Source organism: Periophthalmus magnuspinnatus, chromosome 13 (genome assembly GCF_009829125.3).
Source record: "Periophthalmus magnuspinnatus isolate fPerMag1 chromosome 13, fPerMag1.2.pri, whole genome shotgun sequence".
NCBI classification, from domain to species: domain Eukaryota; kingdom Metazoa; phylum Chordata; class Actinopteri; order Gobiiformes; family Gobiidae; genus Periophthalmus; species Periophthalmus magnuspinnatus.
The window spans coordinates 7,322,388-7,345,947 of NC_047138.1; the positions used below are offsets into that span (position 1 = coordinate 7,322,388).

The 23,560-nt window shown below is 39.7% G+C and overlaps 1 protein-coding gene across 1 annotated transcript; it reads left to right on the plus strand.

Annotated features, from left to right (window-relative positions):
* Positions 1 to 71: 71 nt before the first annotated feature.
* On the plus strand, positions 72 to 2,381 carry socs9 (suppressor of cytokine signaling 9). The gene is made up of 2 exons (XM_033977316.2): positions 72 to 205; positions 622 to 2,381. Exon 2 carries the CDS (start codon positions 741 to 743, stop codon positions 2,361 to 2,363), a length of 1,623 nt encoding a protein of 540 aa, XP_033833207.1. The 5' UTR covers positions 72 to 205; positions 622 to 740; the 3' UTR covers positions 2,364 to 2,381.
* Positions 2,382 to 23,560: the final 21,179 nt, after the last annotated feature.

The following is a 23,560-nucleotide window of genomic DNA, read 5'->3' on the forward strand; positions in this document are numbered from 1 at the left end:
TTGTTTTAGGCAAGTTTTAATTGTTTTGATATTTTGAAAAGGTTAAAATTCCTACTTCCTGCTCTACTTCCGGGTTATTCGAGCCTGAAGGGGAAAAAATGACGACCGATCTCTTGCCTTAAACGCCTCTTTTTACTTCGTGATTTGTTTTATTTACTCCAAGAAACTGAAGAATAACTCTGGAGCATCAGCTGTTAATCCCATGGTAAGATGTATGTTAAATAAGATAATTTTTTAAGTCTCTCCTTGTGTAAAAGCACTAACTAAAGCTGGTTAGCAAATTGCTAGCTGCTGAGCTAAGTGACACTTATGACAAGAAACTGTTATTATCTGCATCGTGACCACGATCAACTGGATCTGATGGAAAATCTGCTTATATGCACTAATGTTGTAACGTGAATCATTTTAATATTTTGGTAAAAGGATGTAAGCCTGGCCGTAACTTCTAAAGCTAACGCCGCTCAGAGTCTCTTCCTTAGCATAGCTGCCTCTTCATGAGCTGGATGCACTGCTTCAGTTTAAATGTGGAGATGCGGTTAAAACATTGATTTAACTAACAGCTCAGAACTCGATCTCTTAAAGAAATTGCGTTTTTAAGCAGATTTATTTCGTATTTTGCAGATTTACTGTTGATCAGAACTTCCCTGAAGATATGAATAGGAAAACCTTCCTCCGCCCGCTGCATTGTTCTTATTGATCACTCTGCAAACTGTCTCATACTTTATCTATAGCAGAAAAACATGTCATTACCAAAGGATCCAGGCAATCGGGGGAAAGAGAGAGAGCGGGGAGCACGTCCTAAAGTTAGACAGAGCCGGTCAGAAGAGAGACGGGATACAGGTGCTGGGCGAAAATCTGGGAAAGCAAAGAAAAAAGGCCTTACTGCTCATGAACCCACGGCAGAGCGTCCAGTGAGTGATGGCTTTGAGTATGGGGAGCTCCTAAATGAGCTAGAAACCAGGGACAATTTGTCATTTTCCCCTCTGCAGGAGAGCTGGAGGTGGCAGGGATCAGAAGGCACTGGCTCTGTATTAGGACAGGAGAGGGCAGTAATGAGGCCAGGGCTTGGTACAGTAAGCTCTGTGGCAGAATTACCCGCATCTGGAGATGTTGAGGGCAGAGGACCCAACAACAGCCGCACCTTAAGGCAAAAGATTCAAGATGCAATGGGCCAGTGTTTTCCAATCAAGACACACAACAGTGCAGCTGCCACACCAGCACCTCCCCTTTCATCATCAACAACCTGTCCATCCTCAAGGCGTAAGATCCATCTGAGTGAGCTGATGCTGGATGATTGCCCTTTCCCTGTAGGATCAGAGTTGGCTCAAAAGTGGTACCTCATTAAGCAGCATACAGCCCCCATTACACAGCCACCTATACTGGATTCTGCTGTAGCTTGCAGTGCTCCACTTGCTGCTATGGCCACAGTGGTGGAGGATGTTGATGACAAGTTGCGAGAACGTCGTCGAATCAGCATCGAACAAGGTGTTGAACCTCCACCCAATGCAGAGATCCACACATTTGAGGTGACTGCTCAAATGAACCAGCATTACAAACATGGCCCTAAACTGGCTCATGGCATGAATGATTTAGCAGGAGGTGACCGGGCCAGTGCCCTCCAGCAGCAGCTGCTTCTGCAGAGGCAGCAGCAGCACCAGCTCCTCCTCCAGAGCTGCCTCGACACTCTAGATGAGGTGGTGGCGGCGTCTGCCTCCGCGGCTGCCCACGCCGGGGACTCCGACTCAAGTGAGAGCTCTGAAATTACAGCCACTGACCTGCCATCAAGAGCCATAGTGCCTCATACAGAGTCTCACAAATGCAATGATGGCTACCGCATTCACACTCAGATCGACTACATTCACTGTTTGGTTCCAGACCTGCTCCAAATAACCAATCTGCCTTGTTACTGGGGCGTGATGGACCGCTACGAGGCAGAGACACTGCTGGAGGGAAAGCCTGAAGGAACATTCCTGCTCCGTGACTCTGCTCAGGAGGACTACCTCTTCTCTGTGAGCTTTCGCCGCTATGGCCGCTCGCTGCATGCACGTATTGAACAGTGGAACCATAACTTTAGCTTTGACGTCCACGACCCCAGTGTGTTCCATGCTCCCACTGTCACTGGTTTGTTGGAACACTACAAGGACCCAAACTCTTGCATGTTCTTCGAGCCTCTTCTATCCAACCCCATCTCCCGTACTCACCCTTTCAGCTTGCAGCACATTTGCCGAGCTGTAATAAGCAGCTGTACAACCTATGATGGTATTAATATACTTCCCATTCCTAATTCTTTGAAAAAACATCTGAAAGAGTATCACTACAAGCAGAGGGTGCGTGTACGAAGAATGGACACCTGGTGGGAATAAAAATAAAATTAATAGAACTTTATAGAAATACAGGTGGATCCCTAATTATTCAGAAAATGTATTAAATCAGCCTAAGACACTTTAATCAGTACTTTACTCCTTTAATGAAGTTTTAGATTCTGAGCAGAGCAGAATTAGAATATAAAGTTGGACCTATCCTTTTGTTCAGCCACTCCTGTGTCATAACCTCCACTGTATTGGACCTGATTTTTCTGCTGTATGCATTTGTCTTCATACTAAACTGCACTGATGGGAACAATGTAATCTGACTAATATTGCACATTCTTATTCTTTTATCATTAAATTAAACATTGTTTGGTTCCATTATGTTCAAGTGCTCATCTGTACATACTTAGTTTTTTCGAGTGTGACTAAATCAGCTTAATTATCTGTGGTTGAGAGTTCAAAATGTCCTATTGTGAATGAAGATGATTATAATGGACTTGTTCATCACTCGCGTGCTGGGAAGGTGGAGCTCATGCTGACAAGGTTTTCTTCTTGTTACCGTAGTGTTCAAGTGCAGCATGTGTTAGTATTCATCATCATTTTCCATATCGAGCTGAGAGCTGATTATAATAGGTAAGAGGATGATGCACATGCTACCTGTTCCTACTTGGATAGCAGCCAGCTGATTATCAATTTGGTTCATGCTAAGGCACAATGGGACAAATTCATTTTAGCTTTTAGAGGAGCATAGCGCAGTGAGAACCTTTATTATCATTCTCCAATATTAGTTTGTTGTTTTTTTTTACACATTAAACATCTCTTCTGTCTTGTGTTGTTATGCAAGTCAATATTAGCAGTGTCATTAACATTGAATGGTGGGGATTAGTCATAATGAACAAACAGCAAGAAAAGATCATTAAAATCCAAGCACATTGTTTTGTCAACTTAATGAGGTTATTTTTATATTGTTCTACTCTTGTATCAATTTGGAAATCTCAAACTTTTCAGGCTTATTTGATACAAACTGCTTGGTGATGAAGAATCTCATTAGAACAATAAAACAAATGGATCAAAATCATGTGTTATCTGTGGGTCTTGTTAGTTGTCTGCAATTCAGATTTGTGCTCTAAGACTCAAATCTCTCAATCTCTCATCTTAATATTTTCAGCAAAAACTGAACAAACTAAAGTATTGTTTTCCCCAAAAACATTATTTCAAAATGGCCTCCCCTTGACATTTTGTTTTATTTCGTTTTATGCTCAAATTATAGCCTTGGTAAAAATATTCATGTGCACCTTTGCCTTCAAAATAACAAAACAGGAAATTTACAGTGTTTTAAAGAATATCACACAACAGCAGTGCTCGCTTTTAATACAAAATAAGAGCAAACTTCGCACCTGAACATGTGTTTAAGATAAAATGAGGTTTTTGGCATTTTCAAAATAACTGGATGTACATGCCAGCTCTTAGTTTGCAGAGTTATTATGCGACGCAGTGAAAAAAGCCCCATCTTACTTGTTGATTTTCATTTTTTTCATTTCTGAGTTAGTGAGCCATCCTTTCAATAACACACCTTTATCCATGTAGGTATAACACTACATCACATTCTAACACATGAGTTATACTAGTTATACAAGTTACCATCGAACAGGCCACAATCAGAAACCCTTCATGATCTTGAGTGATGAAAAAATGTCCTCAAAATGTCACCTATAAAAGGAAGCTGAAGTGATGCTGAAAGTGTGAAGCAGACTGCTGTGCTTCATTGCGCACAGCAGGGGGCTCTAAAGAGCTTTGGTGCTTCCCATTGGCTGCTTTGTGGAGCCTGTCTCTCTCGTGTGGTGCGCTCAGATCGCGCGAGAGAGAGAGGCTGGATGTGGCCTCTGCAGCTGGGACCACTGTGGCTCTCATCATGCAGGTATTACAGGCCCTGGGGGGAGAGGAGGACTTCGCCTTTTCTTTGCCTGGATCAACAAGCCTCGAGGGACAACCTGCAAAGGCAAAAGCAGAAAGCTGATTGGCTACACAGACTTAGACCGGTCGTGCCTGTTAGCTGCCCATTTTGCCCCATAGAAAGAGGAGATTGTGCTATATATGTCTAATCCCTGTACAGTTGGAGGTGGAGAATAAGCCTGCAATGATATTTACAATCCCATAATCTACACGTTATAATGCAAAACATGCCATAGAGTAGGACTATCTCTGTACTTATGCATAAAGATTCATTTAGACTTAACTACCATGACATAGTGGTGTATCTAGGCCATTAATTCATGGGAGTGGTATCAAGCTGATATCAAATTCTTGCAGATACTTGGGAGTTGACACAAACCCTCTCATGTGCCCAGAGAGGATAAAGGGAGGAATACATTTCACAGGCAGAGGAACCACTGCAGCTGAGTTATTTTTGGTCAGTAACTTCACCCATGAACACAAATATAAACATTCTTGCCCTTTGAAAGTAAATTTTGAATTATTAAAGCTCCCCCCAGATTGTAACTTTCTGGAGGAGGGACGCCACCTGCATGATTGTGAAACAGATACGTTTTTGGGAAGAAACAATATTCTCATGGAAACAAGTAGGAGGGCAGATAAGAGTCAGGTTTGTGGAGATGCAAGCCTGCTCAGAGTAAGGATGCGTGTTTTTTTCTATGTTTTCAGAGCAAAAAAAACAGACAGACATGCTTTTATTTGAGTATATTTTCATCTCTGGCTTTAAAATGCATGGACATAGTTTAATATATGCTAATTAAGGCCCATCTCCCATCACAATCTGCACTGACTGATTGGATAATGAGTGTGTAACAGGTGGTAGAAATACTACTTTATCAATGCTAATTCACAAATCCATACCATGGGTCATTTTATGGGGTCTTTTTTGTGACTGAATTATTGCTCCCCAGTGTAAAGGGGTAATGTGCATTCAAACATCGCTGCATGATCTGACATGTTGGGTGAGACAAGAGGTTCTAGGCCACGTGCATACATTTCAAACAGACCTTACAGAGCTGTAGCTTCACATTTATAACTTTATAACGCACAAGGACATAGTGTTAAATGCCAGAGCTAAAGAATGCATTATGGACAATTTCAGTAATTAGCCACCAGAGAAAGAAATGTACACCTGGAGCAACAAAAGAGGCTTTCACAAATGTCTGACCCTTCATGGGCAGCAGTCAGTGAGGTAAATTGTTTAAACCTTTTGTGATTTCCTTACCTCAATGTTGCTGCTAGATATATTTATGCTTTTTTTCTAATATGCTATTGATAACATCTAAATATGTCGCTTTAGTTGACAGTTAATGCCAGATTGTAACTAAGAAGAATAGAGCGCTTACAAATACCAACCAAATTAGCTTGCAATAATTTGATTAATTTTGCTGATAAGTTCTCATTATTAGGCCACTGTCTGCTTGGAATAAAAAGATATAACCATAAGTAATGCTATATACAAACATATTTCCATGGTATACAAAAGGCTACTCCAAGGTGATGCTGCTTTGAAAGTAATGTGTTGTTTTCAAAAGCTTTTGCTAAAGGCTTTGGGCCTATCCCCACAGCACTATCCCAGAAGCACTAACAACATGTACTTGTGCTGTGGACAGGACAGGCCAAATGAAAGAACAGCACACAGCTTCTCGAGCAGCACTCAAGGGAAGAAGAGAGCATTGGTGAGGATGGCAGCAGACTACTGTGAGTACATCTACCTGAGAGAATTACAGCTTTAAATGTGTGTTGTTGACTATTTTTTTTAATTCAAGTTTAAACTGATCATTTACTAATAGAACATGAGTAACATATGTGACATATATGTAGCAGGTATAACTATAACTTAGCAATAATGTCAACAAGGGCTAAATTACACAATAGTTATGGTTAGACTCATAAAAACAAATGACATCACCTTTATTTTGTTCAATGAAGGTTTAAACTGTGAGAAAAATGTGTTGTTTGTGCATAAATTGCCCCAACATTTTAGATAGGCTGTTGATGACATAGAGAGATTAGTATTTACTACAGGTACCATCCCACCAAACCAAGTAATAATAGGAAAAAAAAAACAACAAAACAAAATGCACTTTAATCAGAAAAATGCAATAATTTAATGTCAGGTTTTGTACTTGTCACGGGAGAGAAAGTGTGAAATGTTTGCTTACTGCGTTGTTGTTGCACATTTACATCGGTTACACCTCAGCAGTCTGCAGTTTAATCAATTCCATAATTTCTTGTCAGAATTTGTCATCCGTATAGTCTAACTAAATGATACACATTTCATAATTTACTGGAACCAGCCATGAACTGTAGGAGCTATTACATTTGCAAGCATCATTACATATAGGCTAGAAAAGACCATTTAGCGTTTGTTTTTTGGTTTACTAATCTACATAAGCCCTAAATTCAGCACCACAGACAGCTCATGCTTTACACTGTCAATAGTGATAACGCTTGACAAGTTACTGCTGCACGAAACCAGACCTCAACAACACTAGTAGCATTTTTTTTTTTTTCAATAGTATGTAGTTAAATATGAGTTGTAGTAGTAGTAACATGTAAAAACATATTGAGTAACACTTTATATTAACTACACCCCTATTTAGCCTTAATAAAGCATGAACAAAGACTTAATTAATAATGAACAAACACTTAATTAATAGTGATTCAGGCTTAACAACTGCTTACTTACAACCTTAATGAACAATTAATTAGCAATTAATTGGCTTGTGTTGTGTATAGTTACTCATACATATTTCACACTTAGTTACTCCTTAACTAACTATTTGTGTGCAGTTATTATAAAGTGTTACCACATATTGTAATAGTATAGGTAACAACAGTAGAGATTGTCGTTTCAAGTTACAGTACCTGCTGAGTGCTACATTCCCAGAGCATACAAGTATTTAATATTGTATTGTTCACCTATTACCATAAAGCAGATATTTGACTGGTATTAAAATGTAACAGTGCCTAGCCTTTGTCACGGAAAATTGTAATTAAGCTTATGAAAGTCTTAAAGCCCACTAAATGTTACCGTCTGTCTAACATTTATAATTGACCCATTTGATTCCACCTTTATTACGTATCCCAGATTCAACCTCGGTCGTCATAAGTGCTCAGTAGTGTGCTCACCTCTGACTCACTGCAGTAGCCGGCGAAAGACTAAAGTGAGCCGTAGTGCGTCTTACGTCTAATGCTAATGAGCCTCTATAAGATGGAGCCCAGGGTTCATTTCATTAGCTGTGATTGTTAGATGAATTTACACACTGTCGCACTTGGTCATTATTTTTCACATGTTCAGAGAAGTCGATTAAAGCAGTAAGTGCACGCTGTCATAGCTTTTGACATTTATTGCGTGAGGCTATGACAATGTGCAATACTGGTGTGTTATAAGGGGCCAATGAAAACCCAACTATGTACGTATTAACACTGCAAAAAGAATTAGCTGCTTTTTGCTGCTGCTACCGCTCTACATTTATGCTACTCTGATAATTCAACTCAAATTACTCAACCAAATTCCTTACAAAAAAACTAAATGTTATTGATTTTTTAGCAGTGTTCACAGCTACCACTAATTTGAATTCTGGCACTGAAACTGGCTTCATACTCCTCCTTCAACTACGTACAAGGAGCGCTATTTGTGAAGAAAAAAAGTAGTTTTTCTGCCAAGTATTGTGATTTCAAGATTTGCAATATATGTTTGAAAAGTAGGGTTCTGTTCGGAGTGCACATTGTAAACAACTCCAGGAGCAATACGAGAGAAGAAAATAGGAACTGATAAACTAAGAATTTCATGAATTTCATTTCCAGAACATTTTTTGTATTTTGTTTGTAGAGTTCTAAACTACAGGTATAAAAATATGTTGTTGCGCAGAGAACATTACTACTTTATTTGACCATTTATCTAAATACAGCCTTTGCTTTTTCATAATTGTGTTTAAAATTGCACTTTTAATTCGATTGTGATTGCGCAGCCCTACTTCCAAATAAAATCCTATTACGTGTTAACTTCGAGAATTCATAACAAAACTATCCAAATATTGCCACTATATTCTTAGAAATAGAGCGATTATGATAAATGTACTATTAAATAAATAGCAACGTTACTTTCCACCCGTGTGTTATAAGGCTTTGAAATGGAGCAATAAAAATAAGATAGGTGGTCAGACTCCTGCTGAGAGAAAAGCTACCAAGTCTTCTTTAAAAAAAATCCACTCTCATTGATGGAAGGAGCTTCAATGGAAATTCTGTTACCTGCTTAGGATGTGAAATTCATTTGCATGCTCTGGTCGACCATAACGGAGGCTGATTGTAGAAGACTGACAGAGCTGTGGGAGTGTGCTGCCCCGGAGCCATTCACAAACGCAGCATCAGCAGATTATCAGGCTTCCTCTCATCTACATATCTACATCCAAGTGCCAAGAAATGAGACGATGAATGTGTTTTTCCACTGTTGGACAAGGCCAGCCTAAAGATCCTCTGAGCAGGGTGCATAATAGACACTTAAGTATTGGTCAGGGGGAGTGTGACTTTGTAAAGAGTTTGAGGGGGAATCTGTACCTTTTCAAGAGCACTTTAAAAAGCAACTACAACATGTTATATAATTCTACTAGTGGAAGTTGCATTGACGATTCTTTCGACGCAAAGCTTAATGTTTAATCACTCCAAACAGTTAATCAATACTTGGAAGGTTTTTCACAAAATACCTCTTTAAATGTACACTATGTAACTTTGGACAGTGGAGGGTCAGCCAACTGCTTGTCTCCATGAAGATGTCATCGCCTTGTTTGTATTGGCATTAAACTTATCTTGTGTATATTCAGTTGGCTTGGTGACGTCGCTTGATTGTCTTTGTAGAGATAGACAAGTTTAATACGATAAACAGTGGTGGTATGTGGATTCCTCTACAGTTCTAATATTTTCTGAGAGTTTCTTCCCTTGGGTTAGTCCTTGTGTAGGACTAGTATAGTTGAAAATAGTCCTGTTTTAGACCTGGTTTATCTTGAGTTTAGACACAGTCATGTTTTAGATCCAGTGGTACGTGGAAGGCCAAATTTCTTCTTAGGTTGTAGTTGGTGTGAAAGATTTTACTGTGAACTGCTGTACTGAACATTACAGGCAAAACAATAGCATATCTATGGAGACAAGTAGGTATGTCCAGACAAGTTGCATAATGTATCTTGAATTTGTATTTGTGTAATGTTTTGTATTTGTATTTTTACTTTTACTTTAGTTTTACAAATGGGGTGTAAATAACTACTCTCTCTTACATGCAGTGCTGTCTGTTTGGCTCCTCGGCTTGTTGGGTTTTACACTGTGCTGATATGATCAGGTTTGGAGTTCGGCTTTGCATACTGGGTTTCTGTGCCGCAGTGAGAGAACAGGAAGGGCCAGAGATTGAATTACAATCAGAGAGAAAACTATGCTACCTGCTGAGCTGAAACAGCAGAAAGTGAGAATCTGTATGTGTGTGTACACTTTTATGACTGGGCATCTTTTGGTCCATTTTGCATTGGTTATATAACGTCCTGTGGTTTCTGATCGCATGGCCAGAAGAGAAATGAGGACACTAAAGCGGTTATGGAGGTCACACTTATGGCAGTATGTTTGATTACTTGCGTAACATGTTTTACGGTTTCCACCGTTATAATTGAATCATCTCTTATTATTTAAAAAAAAAAAAAAAAAAGTAAAAACAGAACTAGCTCAAAGTAAATGTTTTGCAGGGTTCAAAGTTATTCCCCACTTTCCCTTTGCATTTGAACATCCTAATTATTCACCATGATGAGTTAAGTGCTTTTACCAACTTTTAGAGACCAGAGTGGAGATTTTGCCGTCATGGTAAAGTGAACAAAACTTGCATACTGATGTCATTTCCTGATTATTGGACATAAAACACTTTACAATTAAATGCAGTACGCAGCTGACATATTTTCACTTCAAGGGCTTATTGTAAAATTTATCTACACAGGGGTAAGGCACATTTTGCTCAAATACATGGACAAAAGTCAGTTACATGCCCTTTAATTATTTCTTCATTCTCACATCTGAGACGAATTCCCCTATTTCACATATAAGAACAAATATGCACATTAATTTCTTTATTGTTTTGTTCTGTTTTGTTTACACAGACCATGTAATGATTATGCCTCCATGACTCATAAAATCTATAGTGAAAAGGTTTAATGGCAACTGTCATTCTTTTATCTGCCTCAAGGGAGCTCCAGCATCTTTTGCATGTTGCAGCCCAAACATTCTTCAAAGATTAGAATATTCAGTTATTTTTCTTACTTCTGTTGCTAAGAGAGACAGATTATTCAGTGTTTCAAAAGCTATAAGAAAGACTGCTAATGTTCTCCTTAACAACAATACCACTTTGCTCATGTATTTTTCTTATGTCTAAGAGGCAAAGAAAACCCCAAGCCTTCTGAGGTGAAATACTAAACTATTAAAAGCATATTGTGAAACTTGAACCAAACTAATGCTGAAAAAGTGATATAGATGAAGTTTGAAGTGAATTTTGTAGATGTTTATTTACTATATCCTCAAGCATTTGATTTTAATCTTCCTCCAAAATTGATAGGGGTTATGTGCCACCCAGGAATAGAAGTACAGCTCAGGCTAAATGTCTGTGGTGTGAAAATTACTCTAATGATTTTTTTTATGCCTTCAATAGATAAGCCATATCTTTCCCAAGTTTTTCTGGGCTTCCGAAGAGGCCGCAGACAGAAATAGCCAGTGATTTCTGAACTTTGGGAACAGGATCAACAGAGTATCAACAGAGTATCTGTTGATACTGTGACAAAGTATCTGATGTCAAAAGAGTGACATGTTAACAAGAAATTTGCCAGATGTTATCTGGGAAATCCTCATATAAATGTAAATATATTCACATTTTTACAGGATGTATTCCTTTGCTCCTCACCTTGGGGAATGAAAAGGATTTTATAAATCTCTCCAAATCTCTCCAAAAATGGTTTTAGTGAAAGTCAAACCTCCTTGATGAAATACACATAGTTCTCTGGCAGCACACACGTTTAAATAAATGCAGGAACGCATGTAGAAATATTTTTGAAACGATATTGATTCTTAAAGGTGCACAACTTTTCTGGTGGAGAGCCAGCTCCCTGCTTCACTCCACAGTATGTCATTAAATCTAACATTTATTTCTCTAAAGGTATTTTTACTGCTCATAAATCTCTTGAAAAACTGTGAAAAAGCTTGCCTCTCCACAGATCTGACCCATAGCTTGACTTGATGTCACCAACTGCTTGTCTCCATGGAGGGGAAGTTTAAATGCCATACCGTGGAACATTCCAGGCAGTGTAATAACCATACTGGACCCTCTGTTGTTGCATATAGAGCACATTTAATGAAAATTTACTTTGCAAACTCCTACACATTGGCATTTACTGACAGTCACTAAAACTATTATCATTAAGTCTGATTGGTTGCTGGGTAACCTGAATTATGTGTCCCATTATGGCACTGCTGCACACTCACTCTGTTTGCACTTTGCAGACTGACTTTTAAAATAATAATAATCTTGTCTGATTATAACCAGTGGAGAGACATTTGCGGTTTACGGTTAAGCCTTGTCAACAACATGACAACGCACAGGTGGCTATTTTTTGTTTAGTCGCAAAATTAGGCATAGATACAGTGTTTAATTATTCTGGAAGGGTGAGTTAAGCTTAGAAACTGTCATCTCGCCCAATACTCCTTGGAGGAATCTCATCAGGGGTCACTCTCACTATAAAAGACTGGAGAAAAGATTTGGTTTCTGTAGTCGTCAGGCAGCTGCACTACCCTACTCTCTCTTCTCTCTCACTTTCAGTGTAATTAGAAAAAGGCAAAGCGAGTGTGAGAGAGAGCTCAAGTTTAACCTTCACATATCCTTGTTTTACCAGAAGTGAATTTCCAAGTCCTATTTAGGTAATCCTTCTGCACACTTCGCACTCTTACGTTGCCATGGCAGTGCGACAAGATCCATGCACATCCTGTCACTGTGATTTATCTTGTACAACTGAGCATGCTACTGATTTTATACACTGAAAATGGTGCTAAAGATACACTATGTAGCTTTTCTGGTGGAGTATCTGCAACCTGCTTGTCTAAATTGAGACGCTATTGATGCCTTTGATTTTTCCGCTGCATGACAGGTCACTTATCTATTGCCATGGAAACAAGCAAATAATTCTACCAGGTCAGGCCGCAGGTTCTTCCTGTGGAGATGCAAGCCCGCTCACAGTAAGAACAGATATTTTTCTCGGTATTTTTAGCAATAAAACCACCAAAAATTGACCAAATGCAAGACTGAATTTTAATAACGTACTATGAAATATTTCAGGCAGAGCAATAACATCTTTATGGAGATAAGTTGGTGCCGGACGTCCCTAATTCACCATTTTTAATAGATGAATAATGTTACAAAATACGGCCTAGCACCGTGGGTATTGGTAGGAGACATCTATTAAACTTTGTGGGTAGAGTCACTGGCCTGATTAGATCACATTTAGTCGAGTGAACTTAGGTGGATGTTGCATATACAATGAGATGTTGTTGAAGCTCCACGAGTCTTAGTTGCCATGAAACACAGAGATGAATCGTCCGTTCTGATTGCACAGCTCACTTTGTATGCCCACAGAGCCTGTTGGCTGTGTGCCCCTCTTCGTGCATCAAGGGAATCCCAAATTCACCGGGTAAAAAAAAAAAAAAAAATGCCCAGGAAGTGGTAACCTCTTTTGAAAGCCTATGAATCATTCTGTTATCTCCGTCTCTTCGGTGGCACAGACTTGCGGAGTCAGGACGTGCTAAGTGAAGTGAGAAAGCATTCGTAATGACACTGAGATGGAATGAATGAAATTGGTGGATAGAATTTAGCGAGATATGCAAACAGTATTATGGGCAGAATGAAAGGCTGTTGTAGTAGGTAACCTGAATCATTCAAGAGCTGAGGACAAGTATTTTCAGTTCTAAGTTGTATTGTGTAAAATGTAAATCAAAGACAATACGTTGAAACTGAGTGTTGTCATTTTTAGAGATATTTCAGATATTTTGTTTTGACTTTACGTGAGCAATACATTTTGGCACAGGGACTATAGGAAGTGTCAGCTTTTCCCGGAGGTACACCACAAATAAAAATCCAGTAGGCTCGAGTAGATCCACAAACCAGGTTATTTATTTTGGTTCGAACAGACGCAGGCATCATTCAAATATAAATTTCTTAATAATTAACTTGAAATGTACAGACACGAACATGAGGACATAATAAACAAAACTTGTGTGCTTAGTTGGTCTTCTGAGTTTAAACTCACATAGCAGTGGAAAGTACATATCTAATTCTCCACGTTGGAGCCTTTAATACAAAAAGTAAGTCAAGGTACAATTGTCACATGTTAAATGAAAAGTTATTCTCACAGAAGCCATGTCTTTGCTTCAGGTATAGGTTCAGAGTTCTTATATGCATACTTGTTTGTACTGTCTAACTCAGTACTATACCTTTTAAATACTGAAAAAAAGGCTGATACTCATTTTGATACCACAGTGTAAGGCATTTTGTAGCAGTGCAGCACTACCCCAAACTGGTATCTTGATTTCCTAATGCCAAGGTAAATAACACATGCCCACGAGTGGATATGGACAAGGACGTGTGGACAAGAAGATAACACCTATGTTTTGGTCTTTGGATTAAAGCCACTTCTTATCTGCAGCCCCTCTCACTAAGGAATGTGTGACCCCCACTTTGAGAGGATTATAAAACAGTCACCACTGTACGACTTTGCCTGAAGTTTTTTAATGTGTAACGCCATGCAAACAAGAAGACCCGCCTCACAGACACATGCATTGAGAGACACACACTATAAAAGCTGTCAACATGCACATCTCAGGGTTCTCCACCCATCCTTTCCTGAGAGTCCGTTGCTTCATTGTTCACTTTACCTGTGTGGAACTCATTAAACCCAGGGGTGTCAAACTCATTTTCACAAAGGGCCACATCAACAAAATGGTTGTTCTCAAAGGGCCAGATGTAACTAACTGTAAGATAAATGTCACTAAATGTAACCAAATTGAATGTAAAATAAATTAATTATTAATTAATAATTATTTAATTAATTAATAATTATTAAATTAAAATTAATTAACCGTTTCTATATTTATTGCTTATTCAAGTCATAAATATTGCATATGGATTTGCATAGACATGAAAAATGGCTGTGCATCTAATGATAAACTGACATTTTAAGACAGTCATACCTTTTAATTTCTTTTGTTGCGGGCCACATAAAATGACGTAGAGGGTCACATTTTGACCCAACTTGAGTTTGACACATGTGTATTAAACCCTTCGTACTTTATGTTTCAATCTCTTTGTCTTCTTTGACGCTTACACCAGAAACGAACATTCTTCCAACAGTTATAATTGTAATTTTAAAACAATAATCTTTTCTTTCGCAAGGTCTTACACTAGTTCTAACTACAGACTTTATAACAGAACTGAGTGAGTTTAACGTCACCCATAGCGTTCAGCTCCAGCCAAATGAAGCTCATCGAGGCTCACAGTTATAGGGGGAATTTGGAGTCGAGATCCATATTTGAAATTCCAACAGTGCGTATCATAGCTAGATAGTTAGATAGATAGATAGCTAGATAGATAGCTAGATAGATAGATAGATAGATACTTTATTAATCCTCAGCCAGGGAAATTCACCTGTCCAGCAGCAAAACAGAGACACAACACAAATTGCACACAGGTATAAAATCACAAAGAATACAAAGATAGAATACAAAGATAAGATAATAAAGTACACCTGATCAACAAGAGCCAATCCGGAGTGAGGCTGTTGACGGTAACGCCCCTTCCTGCTCATACCTCTGGCGCTTGGCAACACCGTCAATCAAGCCTGTTACCAACGCTAGCGGGAGCAACCTCAGGGAAAGAAAGCGACTCATTGGTCTGTTATTAACGTTCATATCTTGATTTATGGACAAAATAGTCTGAATGAAAAACAGCAGGATCACGTAGAGCGGGGTGATACGAATATTTTAAGACCAAAATGACGAGCCTGACAGCAGCAGTTACAGCGAGAGGGGCGAATATCAATGTAAAGTGAATTGGCGCCAGAGTCGATGGAGCTGGAAGCGCGCCCATGCTCACTTCTTATTTGGAACAGTCTATGGTTCTAACAGAGATCAAGACCTTTCTAACTCTTCTTCTTACTCAGGCAAGGTCCAAATGTATTTATTTTATTTTAAGGATTGATACCAGCTCAAATGAGTGTCTAGTTTTAATATTAGTTTTGATAACCTTGGTAGTAAATATAAATGATTAAAAAATGTAAGGCACGGCTCTGAAACAAACAGCATCCAACTACGGAGTAAGAGGAATTTCTGTTCTGTAGATAGGATTTCAACACTGGAGTAATGAACCACCCACAGTCATTACCATATGTATGAAACTTAGTTAAATTACCCCCCTGGCCTTATACTGGTCTGCCTCCAAAACAAGTAGTGCCTTAGAGTCCTCTGATTAGACTCAGCAAATCCCTGTGTTGGCTGATTCCCTGTTAATTGGTGGAAAATTCTGAGGCTACAAGTTGAAATGATTATTCCTTGGATTCCTGCTTAGTATGCACCTCGTCCCTCGGCACCAGGGAACTCATTTATCCTGAAAACGGTACAGTTTAGTGATAACCGTCCAACGAGCTGCAAATAGAGAAGGTAAAGTGTTTTTTAGGGGGGAGTGGTGATTCGTTTACATTGATTTGAGGGAACACATCCACAGCAGGCTCCTGGAGAGATGCGCTTTGATGTTGGATTGTTCATGGCGTCTTCGTTGGATATGCCTGCCTCTGGTTTGTGTAGATGTAATGTGATTCACTGCGCTGTGTGACTGTGGATGCAAAATCACTGAGAAGTACAACAATCATAACAATACTATTCTTTTGTTCTGTTTACAGCATCTGCAACCCCACAAGAACACATACAAATCTTAATATCGATCCAAAGGTGACACCACGAGGCCACATTACAGGTCTGATTCGTGGAGAAGCAAGCCCACCCACAGTAAGTGTATGTTTAATGTCATAATGTGGAACAAAGCAATAAAACAGGCATGCCCAAACTGTGGTTCGCGGGCCAAATGCAGCCCTCAAAACCAAATTTTCTTGGCCCTCAATCTTCCAGGTGAATTGGCCCATGTTAATTTAAACAGAACTTATAATTTTACATTTCTGAAAATCTACTTTAACAAGCCCATATCGAATATTTAATGTGTCCCATTGAGGATGTTAGCATGAATAAAGGTCTAGTGAGTCTAACTTATAATAATAACACAGATTTTCACTGTATTGGCGAACAGTCTATGGCTTTGTCTGTGTTTTTATATGTGAACTTTAATGTGGACATTATTGAGAACAGTTTGGACACACCTGCAATAAGATCTCCACGGATACAACCAAGTGACACACCCTAAACCACAAAATTACACTGTGCTCAACTACAAAACAACAATTATCGTTGAAAAATATAACGTAATGCATTTTTAAAGGGACATATCGCGTATCTATCAAATCCAGCGCTAACATCTCGAGCTGTTCAAGTTGCAGAATCTTGGCTATTGCTTTACACCAGCTATCTTTCCACCCCTGTGTCCATCATCTGTTGCCAGTTCACCACCTCCTCCTCCTTTGGTCCACTTGATAGATGATGACACCACAGACCAGAGCTCTCCCATAATTGCTGCAGCTTTGGAGATGCTCTGACCAACTCGTTTGGCTTCACAAATAGGCCGCTGGTGAACTCAGCCAAATCTACGCTTGTCCAGATTCCCAGCTTCTGACGTAATCTTAGAGGACTAAATATTTAGCTTGCAGATTTAATACCCTCCAACTAACAGGTGCCATGTTAGTCTAGTGATAATCTGGTTCACTTCACCTATTTATTAAGCTTAGTATACTGTATTGTAATATAAAAAGCAGCTGTGTTTCATATCTGCATTCAGATTGACATGAATCCTGCTGTTCTATTTATGAAATGAGTGAAATCCTACAAAGATGGATGGAAAGCCACTCCATTCATAAAAATAGAATATCCAGCATCCCTTTTTCTAATCTGATTTGCAAGAACAGAATGACTTGCAAAGGTCACTTCACCTCTCTGCAGACAGACATAAAGGACGTGTCACTTTTTCTTCCCAAACCCGATAACCTGCACTTTAGATATTTCACCGCATATACCCCATTATACAAGACTGATTCACTTGATCTATGGTATATGTATTTTCATTTTGAGAAAGTTATTAAATGTCATGGTATCATCGTGTAAAATCCCATATGTTATTTATGAGCAGCCACTTATGAGGAAACCAAATGGTATAATATAGTGTAGCATTTTGTTTGTAGCTATATTTGGCGTGATGAAACAATCTAATATTTTTGGGTGAGATATCTCCCACGGTGGGAAATGGGAACAGATAGACAGAGGAAGCAAGAACCTCATTCTATGTGAAATAGAAACTACAATGACTGCGATGGATATTTGTAAAAACACAATTTGAGTTTCATCATTTCCTGTCATATTGTTTGTCTAGAAACCAATTTAAATGAACATGTTCGTGCAGGTTGAGGCTAAAGATACTGTGGTGGTATTTGCATTTGATTACAAAACCAAATTGAATTCTTTTGAAAAAATAGCCTTACACTGGACTTCTGCCAAAACAAGTAAATATAACAGTGGCTAAATGACTGTATTATCCACTGCAGCCTGACGATGTGTGAAGATGACTAATAATGACTGCTGTAACTATTAGTGCAGTTGTATTTCAGAGCAGCTATATGAGGCCCAGCACTGTCTGTATAAAGTGGATTAGTTTGAGTTTGTATCCCTAATGACTATGGCATTTCTAAATGTCCAAAATAGGCCACGGTGACAGTTTTAAAAGGGAAGATGGGACACCTGGTGATCCTGAGCTGGCCACAAGCCCGGGAGAGGGAGAATATCTAACCTTTAAAATAAAATCAGATTGGGCCATTTATTCTTGTCACAGGATCACAAAGCTGTGCTGAGCTCACAAAATGGGTGAAATAACTTAGTAACAGCTAAAGATTCTCCTCTCTTGATCCATTTTTAAAAAGAAAAACTTGTGCTGGGTGCTGAAGCTAGACTTTTCTTATAATTAAATATAATTATAGACCCGCACGATTCAGGGATATAATTAAATATATGTTGCAGAATGGTGTGTATAGTGCTTTTCAGTTTGACTCTTCAAGTTAGCTGCAAAATAGAATCTAACTGAAATCATCCAAATGATACTGAGCGTGAGTGAAATCTTAACAGTGAAGTAGCCCAAAGTGAATGGCTGGTTGTCTGCAGAATTCGGCACGTCTCCCTGTGTCCTCCCTCCAGCTAAATACCCATTATCCAGGATGAACCCCAAAAGAAGCAGGCATTTACTCCACTCTAAACTGAAGACTCCCTTTTTGCACAGTCTCTTGCATGGAACATTTATTTTTAGCATCGACAGTTAGACACAGCGTGCTTCTGTGTATAGTTAACTTCTTGCAGCTTGTCGGGTGTTAAGTAGAGAAATAGGTGTGTACAGCAGCAGAAGTCTGGTGTTGTGAGATTTTTGATGTGATAATGAATCCTCACACGGCTGGTCCTGCTCCTTCTGACTTAATGATTCGTACTTATCAGTGGGAGACGACTCACGATGGGGAGACTTTGCTAATCACTTACAATCACTGTTTGCATTGATTATGGGTCTCCAAAAGTGAATATTCATGTCTGCACTGCGCTGCACACAAACACCTGGCTTTGCAACATGAGATTTACACTTTTTTTTTGTTTTTGCAGTCAAACATTTTCAGTTTTGCATGTCAAATTTACCCCTCTTTTCTCAATATTAGCATAGCAAAATCATCTTCACAGCAAATATTACAGTTTTAAGATAGACTGTGAATATTTTCTGATAAAACAAAAACAAAGTTGATGTGTCCAATCCAAAGACACAAAAGTCACAAAGTCCTTAATATCCCCAGACAACAATAGTCCATTGTATATGATCAAATATGATGGTGTTATGGCAATGAAATAAAAGTTTTATTGTGCTGACAAAATGTTCAAAATGGTCCTGTATCCAAACTTCTCCACATTCTAATAAATATATTTGACTGTGGGCGATTATTGACCTTTTCTGAAATTTTCATGATATTAAAATTCAGTGTTTATTAAAGCACTCTCAGCTAATGACATCAAACTTGAACGTGCACTTGGATGTCATCTGACTCATCGGTAAGGTACAAATTTGCAGCGAACTCAAAATGGAACAAAAGCCAACTTAATTAACTAAAGATTGCATATGTTATGTTTAAATTACATTGTGAAAGATAGAAAGTATGGAAAAATACAATTGAAAATGAAACAGTCAGAGATAAATTGGCCGCTTATGAAACACAGATGAAAAACCTGGAGTGAAGAAATTGTGTTTGATTTTACAACTTTGTAATGTGCGATTTGTATAAGTCCCATAGCGGCAGGGAGCCACAGTTATAGTCGTATAGTTTGAGTCAGATTGCACAGTGCTCTCTTATACGACAGAGTATAGGTGTCACATAAAAAAAAAAAAAAAAAAAAATGTGGGCACTATGAGAATAAAGTCGTAACATTTCAACATTAAAGTTGTAATTTTATGAGAATAAAGTCGTAACTTAGTGAGATTAAAGTCATAGTCAAAATAAAGATGTCACTTTATCAAGATTTAGGGTCTGACGCCGACGTCAATGTCACAATACAGAAGAGCAATTCCCCACTACTACCAAAGTGCAAAAGAATGGCGCTTATTTGAGTTAAAAGCTTAAATAAAAATCTACGATGGATTTCAAACTTTATATGACTGGCCTTTTAAACTTTTCAGCTTTCCACAGCCAAAGACAGCTGAAGGAATCTTGGCGCGATTTTCACTATTAATCCGTTCCCTTGGCTTCGAGCTTTCTACTCTTGTTTACACTTGTTTACAGGTTTGTGGAGTCATGCGCAATCAGGCCAGTGGCAACTCATGTCTGTGCAGTCTGCCTGAAACATCCATGGATACAGAGTGGATGTAGTGCTCCAGAGTCTCACGGGGGAACAGCGAGGACAGTATTCGAGATCAGAAACTAAAACCACTTTCAGCTCTGTCTATTGGACTAAACTGTGCACATTTGCAAACAGAAACAGGACAGTGCAGTGGCTCCGACGCCGAATCAAACTGAACTCAATCTGCAAAAGTTATTAGACACATTGCAACCATAGTTTAGGAACTACGTCTCTCCTCTTACACGTCAATTACAAATCACTGTACTATTCTTAACATGGACACTTTGGATAAAATCATCCGTTCATTGTGGATAACTTCAGCCCCTCGTTATGGGTTTGTGGGGCCGTCTGAATGTAGCCTGATCCCTATTGCCCACTGCGCTGTCCTGTTTCTGTTTCCAAATGTGTACTGTTTGGTCCAAGACACAGCTGAAACTGGTTTTAGTATCTAATCCTGAATTTTTTATGCAGAATCGACCACAGCGTTCTGTCCTCACTGTTCTCTGGCTCTGGAGCACTACGTCCACTCTGTATCCATGGGTGTTCCAGGCAGACTGCGTGGATCTGAGCTGCTACTGGCCTGATGACACACAGCTCCACAAGCCCATAAACAAGTCTAAACAAGGGCAGAGAGCTCAAAGCCAAGGGAACAGATTAATGGTGAAAATCTCACCAGGACCCCTTCACCTGTCTTTGGCTGTGGTTCGCATGGTCAGTGTCCTGCTGAGGAGCGCTCAGCTACTCTCACAGGGGGTCACTCCCAGGGACATGATTCAATGTTTGTTTTTTTTACGTTTTAAAAAGCCAGCTTGCTAGTTTTTATTTAAGCATTTAACTCAAATAAACGTCATTGTTTTGCACTCGTGATGTGGTGGCAAAATGCTCTTCTACATTTTAACACTGATGTGAAAATTTTGATACAATTATGTTTTGACTAGGACTTTTTTCACATACAGTTATTACTTTAATGTTGAAATATTACAACTTTATTCTCATAGCACTCGCATATATATATTTTTTTTAATGGGACACCTATACTCCATCATACTCTCCTTTAAATATTTTCAGTAAAGTCATTACACACACCCAATACCAATACCAAGACTTGTGTCATCGGTGTAGCAAATTTAACTCTCTGCCCAACGGAAATGAACTGAGATAACCTTTTGGTGCGGAGATGGAGACGAGTGCAATTTGAGAGATAAATGAAAAAAGTTTTGAGTGATACATATTTTGGTAAAATAATAATAATTAAAAAAAAATGCAAATAAAGAAATCTGTTTGAACTGACTCCATAGATGTCGCCCAGCAGCATGCAGACACAAAGTGATAACTTTATAACATAACTTTAAAACATAAACATAAGATAACATATTTGTTTAGACATTTCCATATGTTCACCACAGCAGCTCATCCCTCTCATAATATGAACTGATTGCATTTTATTTGTTTATAATAAGTACAAAATGACATTGTCACAACTGTCTTGCTGACAGAATTAGATTTGTCTTTGCTATTACATTTTCACAAGGAAATGGTTTAGTGTCAGTGACAAATGGTGGGGTCAGGTTTGTGATCACACTGTTTTAGAGATGCGGCAAAGCTCAAAATGACACAAGATTTTTCATTTGTACAAGTAGAAACATTTTGAATTTGTCTTTTATCCAAGATAAATGTTGGTTACTTTCAATGAAAGTGGGACAAAATATTTTTTTGTACAACTAAACTATGTACATGTATGTATCTATGTAGGAAAAAAGAGACATGTGACTCCCCTGGAGGGGCACACACACACACACACACACACTCTCTCCTCATGAATCCTCTAGACCCTGCCCCACCTCCCCCCTCTCTCTCCCCTTTAGTCCTCCAAACACTCCCCAGTTTAACAGTTCATGTGTATTTGGATTTTGGGTGTGGGTGGAGTTAAGGTGCTTTGTCCCACTTCAGTGAAACATAACTTGCTTAGAATAAATATAGGCTAAACCTATTTATTCTGAATTGTATTAAAGTCTTGGACCCAGTCTTGTGTCTTATTGTCTCATGGGATTTGTCTTAGGTACTCAAGAACCTAAGACATGAGACTGAGAGATCCGTCCTGAGTACCTCAAGTCTCTGGATGTTGTGGGGCTGTCTTGGCTGACACGTCTCTGCAACATCGCGTGGCGGTCGGGGACAGTGCCTGTGGAATGGCAGACCGGGGTGGTGGTCCCTCTGTATAAGAAGGGGGACCGGAGGGTGTGTTCCAATTACAGGGGAATCACACTCCTCAGCCTTCCCGGTAAGGTCTATTCCAGGGTACTGGAGAGGAGAATCCGACCGATAGTCGAACCTCGGATTCAGGAGGAGCAGTGTGGTTTTCGTCCTGGTCGTGGAACACTGGACCAGCTCTATACTCTCCATCGGGTCCTCGAGGGCTCATGGGAGTATGCCCAACCAGTCCACATGTGTTTTGTGGATCTGGAGAAGGCATTCGACCGTGTCCCTCGTGGTGTCCTTTGGGGGGTGCTCTGGGAGTATGGGGTCCGGGGCTCTTTGCTAAGGGCTGTCCGGTCCCTGTATGACCGGAGCAGGAGCTGTGTTCGCATTGCCGGCAGTAAGTCAGACCTGTTCCCAGTGCATGTTGGACTCCGCCAGGGCTGCCCTTTGTCACCGGTTCTGTTCATTATATTTATGGACAGAATTTCTAGGCGCAGCCAGGGGCCGGAGGGGGCCTGGTTTGGGAACCACAGGATTTCATCTCTGCTGTTTGCAGATGATGTTGTCCTGATGGCTTCTTCGAGCCAGGACCTGCAGCAGGCACTGGGGCGGTTTGCAGCCGAGTGTGAAGCGGCTGGGATGAGAATCAGCTCCTCCAAATCCGAGGCCATGGTTCTCGACCGGAAAAAGGTGGTTTGCTCTCTCCGGGTGGGTGGTGAGTCTCTGCCCCAAGTGGAGGAGTTCAAGTATCTCGGGGTCTTGTTCACGAGTGAGGGAAGGATGGAGCGTGAGATTGACAGGCGGATCGGTGCAGCGTCTGCAGTGATGCGGACGCTGTATCGGTCCGTTGTGGCAAAGAAGGAGCTGAGCCGGAAGGCGAAGCTCTCGATTTACCGGTCAATCTACGTTCCTACCCTCACCTATGGTCATGAGCTCTGGGTAATGACCGAAAGGACAAGATCGCGGATACAAGCGGCTGA